The sequence below is a fragment of the Lepisma saccharinum genome, chromosome 21 (assembly GCF_977018435.1).
Source record: "Lepisma saccharinum chromosome 21, izLepSacc3.1, whole genome shotgun sequence".
Taxonomy (NCBI): domain Eukaryota; kingdom Metazoa; phylum Arthropoda; class Insecta; order Zygentoma; family Lepismatidae; genus Lepisma; species Lepisma saccharinum.
This window is the reverse complement of record NC_139249.1, coordinates 43,059,053-43,078,542: the sequence shown is the minus strand read 5'-3', so window position 1 is coordinate 43,078,542 and position 19,490 is coordinate 43,059,053. Positions and strand designations below refer to the sequence as shown.

The 19,490-nt window shown below is 37.1% G+C and overlaps 1 protein-coding gene across 1 annotated transcript in view; it reads right to left on the bottom strand.

Annotated features, from left to right (window-relative positions):
• Window positions 1-13,934, bottom strand: part of Galphaf (G protein alpha subunit f) — a 30,346-nt gene extending 16,412 nt beyond the window's left edge. Inside the window, exons 1-3 of the mRNA XM_083142427.1 lie at window positions 13,743-13,934; window positions 11,741-11,813; window positions 569-806 (exon numbers count right to left, since the gene is read on the bottom strand). Coding sequence (XP_082998553.1) covers window positions 569-806; window positions 11,741-11,813; window positions 13,743-13,929 — 498 coding nt within the window. The 5' untranslated portion in view covers window positions 13,930-13,934. The remainder of the gene's footprint in view (window positions 1-568; window positions 807-11,740; window positions 11,814-13,742) is intronic.
• Between the last annotated feature and the right edge of the window lie 5,556 nt (window positions 13,935-19,490).

Sequence of the window (19,490 nt, the reverse complement as noted above, 5' to 3'; positions counted from 1 at the left end):
TTACATACAAAATTTAGGGTTCTAGACATGAGATTAGATTTAAATATTCTTCATAACGAACCGATTTCATAGAATTATGAAGTACTTCATGGTGTCTGCTAACAAACGAAAAAAACTTGAGTGTGATGGCATAGGCTGATGCATGAAAAGCATTAACAAAAGTGCGTTACGTGTGTGACTGTTTAAAAATGTAACAATTTTTGACTTCATTTGTCAGTGAAGCACATAGGCTGCCAATGCTACTAATTTTTATTGGTGAAATGCGCAAATTATATGCAATCACAAACATCTAAACCTTAATGCAATTAAAACAATAATAATTTCCATATTAATTCATTTTGTTATTTACATTGAGTAGGACCACTTTTCGTGGTATGCCGCGCCTACAGCATTGTTTCGCGCATGTAACTACCTACCTCCCCCTTTCGCGAGTAGACTAGTCCTCTCAAGCTAGTCTTACCTTCCGCGGTCGGACACTTGATGTGGTTCACATCGGAAATTTAGGTAATAGGAACATAATCCAGGAAATACCTATGCAGTCTGCGGGTTTGTCAATATTAACACTTACCTCAGAATATTCTGTGGGGCTTTCTATGACGGCACAAATGCTGGGTCGCTGCTGTGCTGTGGAATTGGAGGAGATGACCTGCACGGGAGGGGGGAGGGAAAGGATGAACTTCACGCTCTCCGAGTTCTCCTTATTCTCCAGCTCGATGGGCGGGCTGAGTTCGGACATGTGATGCACGATGTTGTATATGGCCTCGTGGATGTTCTGTCGAATGTCCTGCACCTTTTCCAACCTTTCACTGTAACATCAGAGCAGTACAAAAATCAGTTTTGTCAACATTTTACGGTATTTATAATTGAAGGGCTCGGGTATAAAACATGGCAAGTGACGTTTTGGTAATTTTTGAGTTACAAAGTAAAATGTGTCATCCTTCAATTTTCGATTGAAATTGCCATGACATGCAATTTGCATTGTAACACCATTAAGCCTTGTTTTCATGATATGAAAAACTCAATATGCTGACCAAGGCAGAAATTTATTTTATTATAAAACGTAAACTAAACGTAACGTTTCAACCTTGTAGCAAGGTCTTCTTCAGACTCTGTACCAAGTACAAATGAAACAAGGTACAAAACAGCAAAATATATATACACACAAAAAATCACTCCCCTCCAGACACAAGATTATTAGAAAGTTGTTTATCTAGAACATTCCAGCAGGTGGCCTTCCCTTGTCAACTGTACTTTCACCTGACAGGCGATTTAGCTAAACATTTCCTTTCATCTGGAAAGTGGTTGGACTCTTTATCTCACGCTCTTTTTTCTTATCCTTTCTTTCTTCATTCCTCTTTCTTCTTCTCTCCTCTTTCTCTCTTGTTCTTTACACACTTTCTAACAACTTCTTCCATTCTTTGTTTATCTTCAGTCCTCCATTCCAAGTCATTGTGTCTTCTTCCCCTTTCTTCTCTATTTCCTTGGCCTGTATCCATTTTCTCACTAGCATTCTCTTCTCCCTTCCTATGTGCTTAGCCTCATCCCACTCTATGCCACGTCCTGTTTCTCTCGTGTGTTTAAATATCGCATTTCTCTCTCTCTCTCTTAAGTCGTACATCATCCCTATGTTACGTTTAGTTTATGTTTTATAATAAAATAAATTTCTACCTTGGTCAGTTTATTGAGTTTTGCATAATTTGCATTGGACTCGGTGAAGCCTTCTGAAATTGGTGAACACAACACGAAAACAATTTATCTACAGTGTAGTTTCTAATAACCTTTTTTCTTAATGAACTCACAAATGACCAAAATGTGATACAGTTCAGCAAGAAATAATGATGGTAACTGCAACTAAAATATGAGTGAATGAGCTGTTAGGGGAGGGGAAAGAATGTGTACATAGGGGACAAACTAAGAGGCAGTATAAAAGATAAACTAAATGCAAATATATATATATATATATATTGTAGAAGAAAAATCCAAATATTATGTAGTGCGTACAGCTTATGTCTCGCACATGAAAGAATAAACATATAATCATATAAATCAGAGCCATGAATTGGGTCAAGAACCTACATTATTTCAAAGTATCTGCGAAATTTAAGTGTGATTTAAATGTTGACCTACTTCGGACAGGCTGTAAATTAGAATCAAGTGGCCCTGGCAACAGAGATAAAGTTTCGTACCTACCGGAATAATTTTGTCCCCCAGAAAAACATTCATTGCCCACATGATATACAAAAAGTTTCAATTTTTCAGCAATAAAAACTCACAACACTGAATTACATGAGAACCAAGTTGTCAGGCGTTCTATATTTAAGAGAACCGTGTCTTATTTAAGTTATATGCACCGTGTTCCGTGACAATATTTTCCGGGACGACGTCAATTCTCCCGTATTACATGTTTTCCCCAATGCATCCACGTTTCTGAAAGCCTAGATAATCAACTTTTCTTTCATTGATGGCGGTGCATTGTGGGACAGATATTAATTCCAGTTTCGCTTGCCCACCTGTTTGCGACAGCTACCCCTCTGCACTATTTCTACTTTCCTTCCAGCAAGCGTGCTGTTTTATGTTCTGTTAAGCATGTTTCAAGATACAGTAAAACCTCGTTAATCCAGACCCCGATAAGCCGGACTTCGCTTAATCCGGACAGGCAAAAGACAAAAATAGCAGAATGCAAGGTTTTAAATAGCTAGAAGTCAACAAGAGAACTTCCCAAAGAAATGGCAGTCAACCACTGATGAAATTCTGTTTCCCGCAGACTTTGTACTGCACAGTACTGACAAAGGCCTATGTTCTTTAAATACACCATAACAAACGTGTTTTGTTGCTATAGACGGAATTTTAATGCACTTTCTACTGTTACTTTAGGTTAATTCAGTAAATCCGGACTTTCGTTAAACCGGTCAACTTATTCCCCCATTAGTCCGGATTAACGAGGTTTTACTGTAAGTGGTAAACGTAAATTAAGTCTTATGATATAAAGAGGACGAGACGGGTTCATGTGTGGTTATAGGATAATGGTAATAAATATAAAGCAGGTTGAAAATTCTACAGTAAAGAATTTTCAACAACAGCAGATGGCGGTAGCACTGATGGACGGGAGAAAAGGAATAATAAAGTATCTTCTTCCTCTACATCTACAGCATCGTTCATTCGTAAGAAAAACTGTTCTCAAGATGAAAAGGTAAGTAGAAATGTTTATTGCTGTATCTCTTGCAATTTTGTCCCTTATTTTTAAGTTGTGATTGAGATGTTCTCCCCTATTTTTATCTTGTCCACCTGCAAACATGTTCGCACCCTTTTATTGTATCAGTGGTTCGATACTGGAATACAGTCTCGCATGAAATAAAGAATTCAGCAGCAGATGGCGGTAGCAGCGATGGAAGGGAGAACAGGAATAACAAAGTAATTTAAGATTGGAATAAGGAGAACGTTTTTGGAATGATGATTTAGTGTTGATTATAGGATTGAATCCTCTGATCAGTTGGATATTGAATATTAATCTTAATATTCTGCTTTATAAGCGCAAAAGTTTGTGCTACTGGAATGAACACTGCTAACATTTTTTATGGATTTTTATTTTACTTAGTTGAGTGACCTTAATTAGAAATAACTAGATGAGATTTTAATATTAGTTTCATCTCATCACTTTGACTATGCTTCTACGTACTTGCATTCTTGGTGTCAGTTTACTGGTGTATATTTAGAATATGCCTGTACTTAACAACGATGAAAATATGGCCTACATATCATATATATATATATATATATATATATATATATATATATATATATATATATATATATATATATATATATATATATATATCTGTGTGTGTGTTTATAGGATCTGCATTCCTTACTGTTGTTTGTCTCTTGTTAAGGCTATATGTATGCTCTTTGTTTTGAGTGAATTACATTTTGATATCTTGATCTAATGTAGATTAAGAGAAGTGTTGTGTTTGAGTGTAAAACAAGGCATGAGCCTCAATCTCTGCCACGTAAAACAAATGTTTCAAGCTCTCAAATGCCGTTAATGCAAATCATGACAATACATGGAACTTTATTCACAATAACTACTTAACGATACTTTAAGTATATGTTTTGTTGAATAAAAAGATAGTAATGTATCAGTAATTTTAACGAAAAAAGTACATAAAATGAGAAAATCTACACATTATTCAAGCCTTATTATCATGATTCTCGCATTTGAATTCTTGAAAAAAAAACTGATAAACTGTTTCACGACGTTCAAATATTTATGGAATATTTGTGTGACTCGACATAGCAACAATCAAGCAGCATCGGGGATGGCACCCCTAATGACATCATCCCTCCCCTCCTCCTCGACAACTTCGAGCTCTGACATCAGGAAAAGTGGTATGTGATATCGGTTGTAGCACAGCGGCTTTGAAATGCACAGAGAAGTTAGTAAATTTTAGTTATACGATTAGAATGAACATTCAAGAAATCTGCTAACTGATTTATTGAGTTTCCTGAAACACGAAATGTCTTTCTCTTTACTTATTTTTCTAAATAGCTATGTTGATTATATTACGCGTATTATCAGCAGTTAATGGTGAAGATTTTCTCTTAATATTTTAAAATAAACATTAACGTAATAATTTGTAATATACATCTACGTCTAACACCTTGGAAGTCACAGTTTGATCTGTCGCGGCTATATTGAGAATTCTGAGTGCAGTTCCGGGCAAACTTAAAGAAACTCGCCCCTTATCTTCCTCACATTCTTGACGAGATGTGTGGCTACCACGTGTTCCTTGGGTGTTGCCAGTTTTTGTAAGGATGCCTACAGTCCAGCAGAGTTAACTTGAGAGAAATGGCTGCTCAGTGAGTGATGCAACTGCACTCGAATTGGCTAGAGCGGGGAACTTCCCGCTGTAACGGGCCAACGAAAACTCTAGAGTAGAGTTTGTATAGTTTCCGTTGGCCCGTTACAGCGGGAAGTCACCCCGCTCTAGCCAATTAGAGTGCAGTTGCATCACTCACCGAGCAACCATTTCTCTCAAGTTAATTCTGCTGGACTGTACGTGGAAATGACAGTGGTGGTCGATAAAGAAATCACTTTTGTGCGTAAAGTTCACAAGAGGAGCGGGGGAGAGTTGAAACACAAAAATGTAGCAACATCGTAAACCTAGCCTCAGCTATGTCCTCCCCGTCCATCTGTTCGGAGGAGGAGGAGGTCTTTTCAAGGATAAAAACTTTCTTGAAGTTTCGCACGGACTTAAACCAAAATGTCCATTGGCTGGGTCTCCTAGAATCAGATGTAGTGATTGGACAACGGTTTTATTTTTCTCTGGATAGACGTCGAGCATTAATTACATGGACGGCTGAATGCCGCGTTTGAATACATTCCAAACATAAAAATAATAATAATTAAAAAAAGGATAATTAAATGCAAAACTAACGAGTGAGAAATGTACGTCGCAAACAGGAAGTGTCAAGTACTTCCAGTGTTCGTATAGATCGCATATCTGCCCACGAAGCCAAGGCGTACCCTATTAAGATAATACTATCTGCGTTATTTATCAAGTTGGGGGGAATTCTTTTTATGACGTCACATCCTGCGCTGCGGCGTTAGGATGTTTCGTACAAAGTGCCATGACATGAGTAACAAGAATAATGTAAGCAAAAACGAGAAAGGAGGATTCATTTTGAAAATACAGTAAATCCTCGTTAATCCGAACTCCGATAAGCTGGACTTCGCTTAATCCGGACAGGCAAAAGGTAAGAAAAACAACAGAATGCAAGGTTTTAAATGTGACTAGAAGTCAACAAGAGAACTTCCCAAAAAAAAGGCAGTCAACCACTGATTAAATTTTATTTCCCGCAGACTTTGTACTGTACTGTATAGTGTATTTAGGCCTATGCCATTTAAATACATCATAATAAACGTGTTTTGTTGCTATAAACGGAGTTTTAATGCACTTTCTACTGTTCATTAGGTTATTTCAGTTAATCCGGACCTTCGTTAAACAGGTCATCTTGTCCCCCCATTAGTTCGGATTAACGAGGTTTTACTGTAGTAGCAAATTTCTATTTCAGTTAACATTGTGCCCAAATAGACTAATTGGTTTTTGATCGATTGATTTGGAGTATTAAGTCCACTTTATGCACAGTAAGGCTAATCGGGACTGGACCTACAGTTTAAAGTAGGATCCGAACCACTATGTGTCTCCAACTGGAATCGAACCCGGGATCCCTTGATTACCATTAGACGACGCTACCCCTGCGCCATCGGGGAGGCCTATACTAATTGGAACTGGATCTGTAGTGTTAAGTAGAATCAAGGTCACTGCGCAATGTGTCTCCAACGGAAATTGAACTCAAGCTTCCTTGATCACATTTATGTATGCGTCGTCGCCTTGTAATCAAGGGGTCCCGGGTTCGATACCCAGTGGAGTAACATAGTGGTTCAGATCCCACTTTAAACTATAGGTCCAGTCCCGATTAGGCTTACTCCCCGCACCCCCGCCCTTTCAGAGGAGAATTTGTCCTCAGCGATAAGACAGTACACCGAACTTAGTTTAGAATCCACTAGTAATGCACAGATAGGCTGGACCTGTATTTTAAAATTGGATCCGAACCACTATGTGCTTCCACTGGAGATCGAACCCGGGATCTCTTGATTACAAGGCAAACCAACATCTTTCTCCCTCTCCCCAACAGTGTAACCAACTCAAAACTGAGTAGCGCATATATTAGCATATAGAAACAGCATGTAAAACATGTATCTTTAACAGTGATTTTAGAAAATAACGATTTCGCAACTGAAGCCACGTAGCTTACATATTTCTTGGGAAAGATTTACCATTGCATTGATCACGTGAGCAAATGAATGGAAAGAGTCCCTATCGACAACAACACATTACCATCGTGACATTAAAGTGCTTGTCATTGATGGAAGGTTTGATCCGATTCTGTGAATCAATTTGAAGATATTGTCTCTCTCGCATGTGTTCCAAAGACGTTTCAAAGTATCTTCATTTCCATGACCATTATTTTTTTCGTGTTTCATTGTCACTTTTTAAAAGAAGTCGGCTGATTGATGGAGTTAATCCATTATTTTCAGGCGTATAAAGCCTCCGACAACGATTTATCTAGGCTTGGACATGACGTCATTCGTGTGGCTTAATCTTCACCTGTTCGCTGGTAACTTCTTTTTTATTTCCGGCAGGGGAATTATTAAATCTTTCTCCAGGCTGGCCGTGAAATACTATGGACATCAAGGTTGATAAGGAAAGGAATTTTCAATGACAATTTGATAATGGTCGTGTAAATAAACAAGAATACCTGCTCATTTCTCAACTTTTTGGAATACGTACTCTATTTCGAGTAAATAAAATAGTTGCAAAGCTACTCCCTCAGTACCTGCTCCAATGGTGAACACGAACTTATATTTTGATGTGAACGAAGAAAAGCGCCCTTCTCAAGAAACCAAAGAAACCAAATCATAGTACTATTTTCTGTCAGATATATCTAGAAAACAGCCAGTATCGGAAAGTTGACTTTTGAAAGTAAAAGATCAAGTTGCTAATTTTAAAAAGTAATCAGTTACAATTACTGGTGCGTGAAAAGTAACTGTGAGCTACTTTTACAATTACTTTCTGTTGGAATTTTTCTTGTAAACAAATTACACATAATCAATCAATCTTAGTTGTTATAAAATAAATATATGAAGGCTTAGACGTGTTTTGGTTATGTTTTTGGTACATAATATAAAATCTTCATATTTGTGGACAAGGAGTCAGCTTTGCTTGAATCATTCATTTTACTCTCTCTCAACTTTAAATGACAACGGAAAGGCGGTGAGCGCTTGTAGTAACTTTACATGGTTATAAAATAAAATTATACACAGATGCATTTAATGCAATGTACAATATGGACAACACAGACATCAGTGCACCTTAAAATTAAGTCCTCTATGTCCTCCTTCTGCTTGGATGCACTGTTCGAGGCGATGTGGAAAGGTTTTCGTGACGCTTGTCTCAACATGTCCTGTAGAACAGCACGTATTTCACAGCAACTGGCGAATCACAACATTACCCGTGGCTCTCTACTGTCTGACCCACCTCAGAATGCTGTGTCTCTCTGGAACCAGGTGCATGGCGATCGTGGTATACTAATTGCCTGTCTCACAACTCTCCATGGATGGTTCTATGCCATACATGCATACGTGCATTCTGACAGGGTTGCCAAATCAAATTGGTAAATACAATATACGCCACCCTGTGTATATGCATATACCTTAAACCCTTTCTGTCTTTAAACACTGACTTCTTTCTGTCTTGACTACCACATTCCAAATGAATTCTTTCACCTTAGCATGCAGAGAAGACACATAGTTGGAAACAGAGTATCCAAATTTAGCTCTTCCTCACGTTACAAAATTTCAAGTTAACAATTTCGTAAAGTAATTGCGTTGATACGGTTACTTTTACAGTTACAGTTACTTACGTTTGAAAGTAGCTAGTTACAGTTAGAATTCTTCAAAGAAAAGAAACTGTTACTTGTAACTGCGTTACTATTGGCTAGTTCCTTCCAAACACTGACCACTGCGAAAGCAAATCACCGAAAATTCACTTGAATGCTCAAGACGAGTGGTTCTCAACCGTTTTCAGTCCGGGACTCACCTTGAAGGATATTACCACTGAAGGATATTACTGTTATTTAAGGGTATATATACCCTTATCTGTGATATTACACTTCATGGGACCCACAAGCATGGGCGCCGGCAGAATTACTTGTAAGGGTGTGCACCCAGTTTATAATCATATCTTTGCTAACATCGAGTACTTTAAGAAGCCCTCTTTTACGTTTGCGTAAACAAATTACATTTACTTCATTCTAGAAAAGTAAATATATAATTTAAAAGACTAACAAACAAATCCCAGTGAACTCTTAACATCCATTTGTTCATAGGCGGTTAGTTTTGTCAACCAAGCAGTATCGATAGCAACATCAGAGAGATGCCGGCAAAGAGCAATGGTAGAGCGCAAATGACAGAAATGTAGAGTTTAGACTAGGTACAACACGGGTTGAATTTAAATTGTTAAAACAATATATTTTAGTAATTGAAATCTAATAGCTTTTTAAGACAAAGTAAATACATTTTCGAGCCCGACTTCGCGACCCACCTAACGCCCCCTCGGGACCCAGCAGTGGGTCGCGCCCCATAGGTTGAAAAACGATTCTCTAGAAGGAATTCTAAAGATATGTTATTTTTTTAGAATTTGAAATATGATGGCGGTTTTTCTAACGGCGAAGAATTTTCGAAAACGACTTTGATGGCGGAGGCCAAAGATCCAGCGCTGCGTTAATGAAAATTTGTGCTTTCTCATACCTAAATGCCTCTGTTTGACGTCATTTCCCATAAACCAATAACCGTTCACTGCCCCTGACGGATCCACCTTGGAGATTAACAGCTTTCCATGCCTGCCATCACACTTTTGTCATTGACGAAATGCAATTTAAGCATTGGCGTGCCGAGAGAATGAGGAAGTAATCTTGGGATTTGAGAATATGATTGGAAATAAGTTCATGTAATCTAACTTAACCTTCTAAGCTGATAAACTGAAATGAAGTGCTCAGGTTGTTTGAACGGGTATGAAACAAATATGTGTATATATAGAAATTGGATTCGAAAAAGAGAGTGTAATATGTAACCCTGACAACAACAAAAAAATCATTTCTCAACTTTTTGGAATACGTAGGTACTCCTAATAAAATGGTTGCAAACCTGTTCACCACCACTTTCTCAGTACCTACTCTAATAGTGAGCACGTACTTTTATAAATTTTCACTAGAAATTTAGAAATTTCAAATTTATTGCCAATGTTAGTGTTAAGGGAACCAGTTTACTATTCTAGAAATTACAATCTGGTTTCCATTATAGAAAAATTCAAATTACACAGTTACTGTTAAAATATGATAAATAATACATACATATTCAATAATAAACCTTAATCTGTTGTAATATTTGTGTATTTATATGGCACTTATATACCGTATACACATACTCATACTATTATTATTTAATATACAGCGTGTCCATAAATATACTGTCATACTTTAAAGTGGTATTACGTCTCTTTGGATAATCGTATTTAAATGAAATTGGTGACATTTGAAAGAAAAACTCAAATATTTTATTTTGCAACTCATAGACATTGAATGTGGCCCCCACGAGTGGCCCTGCAGACATCAAGGCGATATTCCCATTCATGCCACACACGCTCCAACATATCCACAGGGATGGACTGGATTGCAGAAGTGATGCGAATTTGCAGTTCTTGCAGGTTTTGAGGCAATGGGGGTACATAGACACAATCTTTTATATAACCCCATAAAAAAAGTCACAGACCGGCAAGTCAGGTGACCTAGGCGGCCAATTGTAGAAGACCTTCACCAAACTCTGCGTGGAATGATAAAACACACCAACACGTTCACCAAACTCTGCGTGTAATGATATTCTAAAACACACCAACTACGTTCTTAAATCTTCTGTAATAACAACACAATTTTAAAGGAAAACATTCACATGTAACCTGCCTGCCTGCTAAATATCCGCATCGTCCATTGTTGTCAGCAGTGAATTTATTTCAGTTTATATGTTTGATCTCGTTCATTGTTGTCCATTGCTGATATTGGTGTCCATTGTTGACATGCACAAAAATATTTGAGTTTTTCTTTCAAATGTCACCAATTTCATTTAAATACGATTATCCAAAGCGACGTAATACCACTTTAAAGTATGATGGTATATTTATGGACACGGTGTATTATGTGTGTTCCATCTCGAACTTTAAAGCTGTAGTGGCTTCGATTTATAAAGTAATGCAATAAGATAGCTGTATTTTAGTAAATGTTATATACTCAACTTACGTGACATGTTTCTATAATAGTACACTAGAAGAAATAACAACACCATGCTGGAAATATGACGAAAGTAGCGGGGGAGAGCATTCAGGCATATGGGTGTCTGTATCCAGTAATGTACTCGGGATGTTCGTAAGTGGGTTTACTTCTTTTTAATTGGTCAGCCCTATATTTTATAATCTTTTCTTGGAATTGATGTTCTATATTTTTAGGAATGAGGGAAAAAAGGAGGAATGACCCCCACCAGTCCCTCTTGGGCACGACACTGTCGGTATCCTAAAAATTGTTGTTAAATCAAAAACAATTTGTTAAGGTTTCCATATTTTTTTTTTAGATTTAATATAAGGTGTATTCTTAATGTACTTCATCAATTTAGAATGAGGCTCTGAATATGCTCATACCATTTAAAAAAAGCTAATATACGATCATGAAATGTCAATTGGGGTTTATCCATTCTCTGTGCTCCTGTTTTTGCCTGTTCCAACGTTACATTTCGAGATAACACTACTTCCGTCGTCTTCAGATGAACAAATTTATTTTCTTGGTGGTGGAGATCTAACTTACTAATACTGATCTAGAAGTACTAGGCTATTTACAATGTTTAATAGTATTGCCGTTAAACATTAAGAGGGAACTAAAGCCGATTTTGCGGTAACTTTTTGATAACAGATGGCAGCACCGTTTGTCATGGCAACTAAGGGCCTTGTTGCCAGATCTGTTGAATATACTTCAAATTTCGTGAGCACTACAGTCATAGGAAAGAATAGATATGGATAGAAGCATCACAATACTGAAGTAGTTTTTTAATGTCAAATTTTAAATGAAACGCACTCACCTCCTGTCGAAACCCTGTATGTGTAGAATTTTCATCTGTTTTAATATTGTTGTTTTACCGGCTTCTCCAGCACCTGGAAGGAAAATTATATTTTATGTATAGAATGACATGGAAGCAATCACTCATTGCGATTAGCCAAAATTGGCAGAAAAGCGACGCTAAATAACAAAAATACAAACAAACAAATACATACTATAGGATTGGAAATGTTGAAATGTGTATTAAGTAGAGCGAACACACCAGTATTTATTTATTTTTTGTAGATTTTATATTACTGGGAAACATGAAATGGCGTGGTAAATGTAAAGTAGTTAACTGAGTGTTTATAAAAGAACAAACAAGAATATATTATAGCCGAGTATACGCTAAGATCGCAATATGTTCCATACGCATGACTTAATAACCATCGATAAACCCAGAATGGTATTTGAAGGGGGAATTGCCTTCTAAGGTTGTTAATTTTTGATACTTAGGGGTATTATATTACTTCAAGAAAAGTTACTGGTATCCCCCTATTGGAAGTTTTCACATACTGCACTGGAATGACCACGGTTTTTCATTGCAATCATCTTTGTTTAATGCTTACATTTACAATTGTACACACCCATTGTGAAACGAAAGTACAGTAGGCACTGTGGACTCATAGCGGACGTATGCTATAAAATACAAGATACGAGGAAGATACTTTAGACAGAGCTGCAGAAGATTTCAAAGAATGTATACATAACAGAAGTGTAAAGTTATTCTTTGAACAATAGCATACCAAGAGTAAGTGACCACCAACAGATAATATTATGCATGCAAATTCCATATGAAATACATGTGATAGTGGTTAAGACTGTAGTGTACTGGGTAATTATGAAGGGTCTTTCGTGAGTCTTCCTTCAAATGTGTTTTTTCATGAGTTTCATGAAGGAGCACAGTGGTTTCATTGAAGTTCACTTCTTAAACTATTTTACCCTCACAATCTAGTACTTTGTCGTCTTTCTTTGTTGCTGGCTTCTTAATTATCATACATGGAGTTTTGTTTACGTTTAGAGAGAGATTGTTATGTGGTCTGTTGTGTATTGAAACTAGGTCTTCCTTCATGTGCTGTTATGTGATATCCAAATCCCCCCCTTATAAATAAGTGTTTGTAGTAGCAAATGAACGTAGCACTTATAACTAACATCGTATATACTCTTCTGTTGTACATACCAGCACGCGTGGTCTGATGGGGAACGTGACGTCAGGGACCACACCAAGATGGCCGCCCTCTTGGAGACATGCGCCACAGAGAAGCAGTGGGCTGTTATCCAGTTCTTGGGTAGTGAGAGTGCAAAACCGACAGACATTCATCGGAGGATGAAGATGGAGTTTAGGGATTCCTGTGTGTCGATTCAACAGATTTATGAGTGGCACAGAAGTTTAAAAGTGGAGTGTCAACTCTGACTGACGCAGCTCGCTGCGGTCGGTCTCGCACTGCGATGATGCTCACGCTCTTCTAGGACTCTAAAGGTCCAATCCTCGAACATTACATGCACAGAGGACGCAACGAGTCGCATTGTGATCTGCTTAAGAATCAGGTTTGCAAAGTTCTGGTGTGCTCTTACAGCACCATAACGCGGGGCTACATACCAGCGTTAAAATATACGAAACTTCGTTTGGAGCGTCTACCACATCTTGCATATTCACCGGACCTAGTACCAAGTGTTTATAGTGTGTTTAGTCTCCCTTAAGGAGACACTAGGTGGATAGAAGTTCCGTTGAGGTGCATTTGTGGTTACGCAGTCAGTCAGAATATTTTTTTCCCTCGGAAGTGGTGAATTAGTGAAACTCTGGCAGACCTGCATTGAACGTGGTAAAGCCTATGTTGAAAAGTGATGAAGTGTTTTCAATACTCTGCTAATTAAAAAAATCATAAGGTTACGTTTTGACTCTTCTATGTTTAACTACCAAGAAACTAGTTGCACTAAGTCACTGCAGATTATGAAGAATAGAAATTTGTCTAGTACGCACTTACCTAACAAAAGGATCTTGATGGCGTCCTTATACGTTTTGTTCCACTTCACTAATAACTTTTCTATGTGTTTGCTGTCCCTTCGACCTGTGTCCATCGGTGTGAAGCACTCGGCTTTCATTTTGATGTGACTTCTACTACTGGATGAACTGCTGCGCCGCTTGAAGAGCGTGGAATGTTCCCCCGACATGGATAAATACCAACTGGTAATGAAAGAAGAAACTTCACAAAGTCATTGCTAATAGGTAAGTCACGACATGATAAGGTGCAGACTGTATTGATAAGATACCGTTCCCGTTTCAGAAGTACGTTGGTTGATATTGACACAATTCTGGTTATCTTTTTTAATTCCAATTATGCGTCTGTGCTCAATCAGATTTGTTTTTTCTTCTTCCAAGACAGAAACCTTGAGATGGATGCGTGTTCCATGGTCCTAGTCATCCATTGTGATTAATCGCTTAATCTGTTGTAATTTGTCAAGATCTAGTGTAAGCCTATAGCGCTGATTTGGTGCTTTGTTTGACAACAATAGTTTCCTTCTGTCGTGTTCAGTTCTTGTCATTTAGTTGAATTGCACTTTTATTATGTGGGCATCCAATACAGCACTTATATGGCGTTTCGCAGTGTTCGGAGACTTACTTTTTAAAGGTAACTAAGTTACAGTTAACCATCTCAAAAAAGGAAATCATTTATAGTAACTGGTGCTTGCAAAGTAACTCTAAGTTATTTTTGCAGTTAGATATACAGTCTGTAACAAAATATCTGCACCACTTAACACAATGGAACGCAAACTATGTTTTAGGTGATATGTAGACAATTATACCGCTCACATTTTACCTTAGATTAATCCTGGGCCTTAATATAGGCCTATATGTCTATATATGTAAAAACAGCTGATTTCAGGGCCATAATCTTGCCTTCTTTGCGTGGTAAAGTGTCACTTAGGATTTTCGCCATGCCTGTATAATGGTCATAGTTACTGCACTTAGTAATTGAGAATAGTCCAGACTATCTCTCAGACACGGCTGGAACACACTTTAGTAATCTAGCGATAGTGAAATCCATTACACAGATTTTCCACCCACTATTCACATGATTTCCACCAGTAAACACGGCTGCACGTCAGGAACAGGCGGCAGCCATTTGTGCACAGACATCAGAGACACCTGTTGGCAGAGAGTGGAATGAAAGACAGCAGTGCAAAATAACAAAAAGGAATCAAGGAACAATCCCAGGTTCAATTTGCCATTGTTTTGCACATTATTACAATGGCAATTTAAACATATGTCAATATTCCCCTCATTTTTCGCGGTGGTGCAGTTATTTTGTTACAGACTGTACTTTCTTTTGAAAAGTTTTCCTACGAGCAAATTACACATAATCTTTATCATTAATTGTAATACAAGTATAATAATTGATTGATTGATTGAGTTGGTGTTACAAGTCCACTTTTATGCACAGTAAGGCTAATTGGGACTGGACCTACAGTTTAAAGTGGGATCCGAACCACTATGTACCTCCACCCGGTATCGAACCCGAGAACCCTTGATTTCAAGGCGATACGAGTATAACAAATACTACAGTTGAGACTGCTTTATACGTAATTCAGTTCTGCGCAATTCTGTTTTATACGTAAATTACTGTAGGTCCTGGAAAAATATAATTTAAAAACGTGTTAATTAAACCTTATTTGTACGTAATTGCGGTAGGTAATGCATTTATACGTAGTTCGGTGTTATACGTAGGTAGCCAAGCTACAACAATGTCACAGAAGTTACAATTTTCAGTTGCTACTGGTCGGCCATGGAGATCAAAAAGAGGAAAAGTTATACGCTTGAACAGAAAGTAAAATTTTTGCAGGAAGTGGAAGTTAATCCACAAGAGAACTAAAACTAGTGTCTACTGCAGTATTTCAGTATCAAAGTGTTAACTAATAAAGTGGCAAATGTAATGTATTTAAGAATCAGGGGCGGCGCCAGATATTTTCGACCGGGTGGGCAGAAGCTCCATATTGATAGATTAGGGTGGGCAGTATGAATTTAAGACCATATATATGTGCATGTAAGACGTACAGTATATGTATTCCCCTCTCTCTTACACTCCCGATTTTCTTCTTGCTTATTTTCCCTTTCCTTTCCTTGTTTTCCTCTTTATTCTTTTCTAATCTATTCTCGCAACTTGTTCCATTTCATTTCGCATTATCTCTGATGGACACAATTATTTCAACGAAGTGTTTATCCATGCGCAGCCATACATTCACAGTCACCTTCTTTCATGCATGTGTAATGAAATAAATGTGAATTAGCTTTAAGCTTGTGTTGCATCACATTTTGCCCTTCGAAAAAAAAAAAGTACAGCACATACTTGATTTTATGTATTCGGCGACAGTGATAGAAAGTGCGATGGTAGACAATCGTGATGTTTCTCGTAATTTAAATGCATGTTCCTGAGCATAGTATTTTCACCGTATGAGTTTTTGACTGAAAGAGTTCTCTTACTCTTTGGGGGACACTTTTCTTAGCTTACAAGGTTTGTGCAACTGACAATCTATCTGAATGTTTGCAGTAGAGGCGATTGGGTTCTAACATTTGAGGGGCAATGGCAATATACTTTATTTTGGTAGAAAATGCTTAGCATAAAGAGGTCATAGTGCGGGGACAAAAAGTGGCAAAATGTGGGAAGGGGATGCACTTCCCCTCCCGCTCCTCCTAATCGCCGCCACTGAATGTTTCGATTAAAATGAACGTCTTATTAGGAATGATTTAAAACACAGACGGAAAACAAATTCTTTATTCATTGTCCATGAAGTATTCCTAGCATAATGAAAGGCGATTTTGACAAAATATCACTCATAAGTAATGAACAAGTAAGATTGAAAAATATGTTCAGAATTGAAGAGATTATTAGCTAAGTTGATATTCGTTTTCTGAACTAAGCCAGAATAAAACTTTAATTTAAATTAAAAAGAGAGGTGCATATTATTGCATAAGATGAATTATGTTAAATTAAATTATAATTAGGAACAATATGACGAAAATCCCCCCCCCAATAATCTTTCCTTATATATATGGGTTAAAAAGAATTGTTTATTATATTTTTGTTTTTATGTTTAACTAGAAATACTGGAAATAATACATAGGAAAGTCATGTAGATTTTATAAATGTTGATATTGTTAGGCAGGCAATAATAGTTTGTATAATTAGTATATTTCCTATAGATAGAGGATGTTTCATTTGTAACAATGTTACTCATGCGGGAGAAGCAATACATGTATGGTTACATGAATATATATTTTGAGGTAACAAAATTATTTAGGACACAAGGAATTCATCGAAGTTGATCACCGTGCCAGTAATAATTCATCTATATTTCATAGATGACTTGGATTTGTATGGCATGACCATTTTGAACACACTAGAATGTCAACCTCTGTCCTGTGTACAGCATACCCTGCAAACTTTATTCTTGCAGCTCAACAAGTCCCTGGCGCCTGGAACCACAGTCGAATAAATAATTTATGGGGATTTGTATTTTGAGTGTCCGCGTGTGTTTGTTTTCGCCCCTTCGTCACTTTCATCTAATCACCATTGAACCTTTTCGTCGTCATTATCCAATTTAGCAGAAAAATGACTTAAAATAAGACAAATCATCCACAGCTTACTCTTCCAAAAATGTAGTTTAATTAGTACATACCACTTCGAAAGTTGAGGTGGTAGTTTCTCCTAATGAAACACATTACACAGTCCATTAGTAGATCAAAGCAGCTATTTCCGTGAACAATGACGTTGTTTTCCAAAAGTCTCAAATATTTGTCTCAGGCAATACACTTCCTTAAAATGGACGCATCTTCTGTGGTGGTAAAGTGACATGTTGACATAATGACATAAAATGTTGCGAGTTCTTTCTGTATATTTTTTCTCCAATGGCATAACGCTGTCGCATTATAATGAAGAGACTCCCCCCTCCTCTGGTGGAAGCACATTGCACGCTGGTTCGGACTACACGTTAAACTGTAGGTTTAGTCCCGATTAGCCAATGTGAGCATAAAAGTGGGCTTAAAAACAAACTCACACAAACGTCTTCTGGATACTTCGTGACATAACTTTTTTCTTTACTTCAGCTGCATATACAGATTCTGTCGACATTTTCGGCTGATTCATGTGGAAAAATTTATGTGTGGAACGAAGATTTCTAAATATGATAAGTCACTCGTTAGCAATTGAATAATTCTGTAGCTTTTTCCATACATAACTGGTTTATCAAAATTTATTCAGTTCGGTATTGTTGTGATTATTGTGATTCTTTCTTATTAGTAGAACGAATATAAAGTTGACATTTCACATACCATATTGGTATTTGAAGATGACAGGTATATAAAACTTGTAATGGAATAAAGAAAGGGACACTTCTGAAATTTCAATGCGGAGCTAATTAAAACTATGCTACACTGCGTAGAATACTTAAACCCGAAGGTTTATGACTGCAGCAACACAAGCCTTCCATTTGTCCCTATCCGGAGCAAGATCAATCAAATTTTTCCCATCCTTACCGATTTCCTTTAGGTCCATCTCAACGTTATCCCTCCATCTTCGTCTTGGTCTTCCTACTGGTCTCTTACCATCAGGTTTCCCAACAAGAATCCTGTAAACTATTCTTTCCTCTGCCTTTCGTGTTGCATGGCCTTCCAATCTAAGTCTTCTTGATTAAATTATTCTAATAATAATTAAAATGTCGAAATAATTTATTGTGCTGCTAGAGGAAGTAACGCTAAGATGTTTTTATTTACTTATTTGGAGATTATTTCAACCATACCCAGGCCGGGATTTATATACGTATGTGGAGGCCTGGAGCTTACAGCACCAAAACCTCGCTCCAATCCCCTCTACACAGATTCTGTTAACTTCTCGCCAAGTTACGTGGTGTGGTTTGTTATTATATTTTTTACCACATCCGAAGTACCTAATACTTTAATTATGTGGTACTTTTCAAAGCAGTCTCTTCCAGTGAAGGCCTGGAGCTGCAGTCCTCAAGTTCACTCTAAAGTCTGATCTAATCTTGATCATACCCTGCATAATTTTATCTTCCTAAGCGTACTAGCTGCTTTTAATCATAGAAGTATTAATTTGATCACAGTTTTTTTTGTTTCAATACCTCTATTAATTACTTCCACTTTCTAATGACAAAATTAGCTTTTTATGGGTTGATAATATTTGAACATTTCTAGCATCGATAATATTCACAAGTAAAATATACATGTTATGAACACCAGAATACACTTATTTATTGAGTGATTTACATATCCTAAACCATATGTACTTATTGAATTTGATTGGGTGGGCAATCGGGGAGGGCACAGAAATTTTTGGGTGGGCGCTTGCCCACCCGTGCCCACCCCTGTCGCCGTCCCTGTTAAGAATCAAAGTTTTGGATTTGTTAATTTACCACTTTATGACACAAATAACCTGTATTACGTATATCTTGTTCCTCACTATTACAGTATTTTAATAATGATATAACATGGTATCTAAGCCTGACTTGTAAGTAATTCTCAGTTATACGTATTATTGCATATTGACATACGTATAACTCAGGTTCACCTATATGAATATTAACATGTGTTTAATTTATGTTTCTGGTTACATAAGTCTTCATATTTATGTTATTACAACAAATAAAATGATAGAACAAGGAATCGGCTTTGTCTGAATGAATTTATTTATTTATTTTTATTTATTTATTTCCTTCAACAG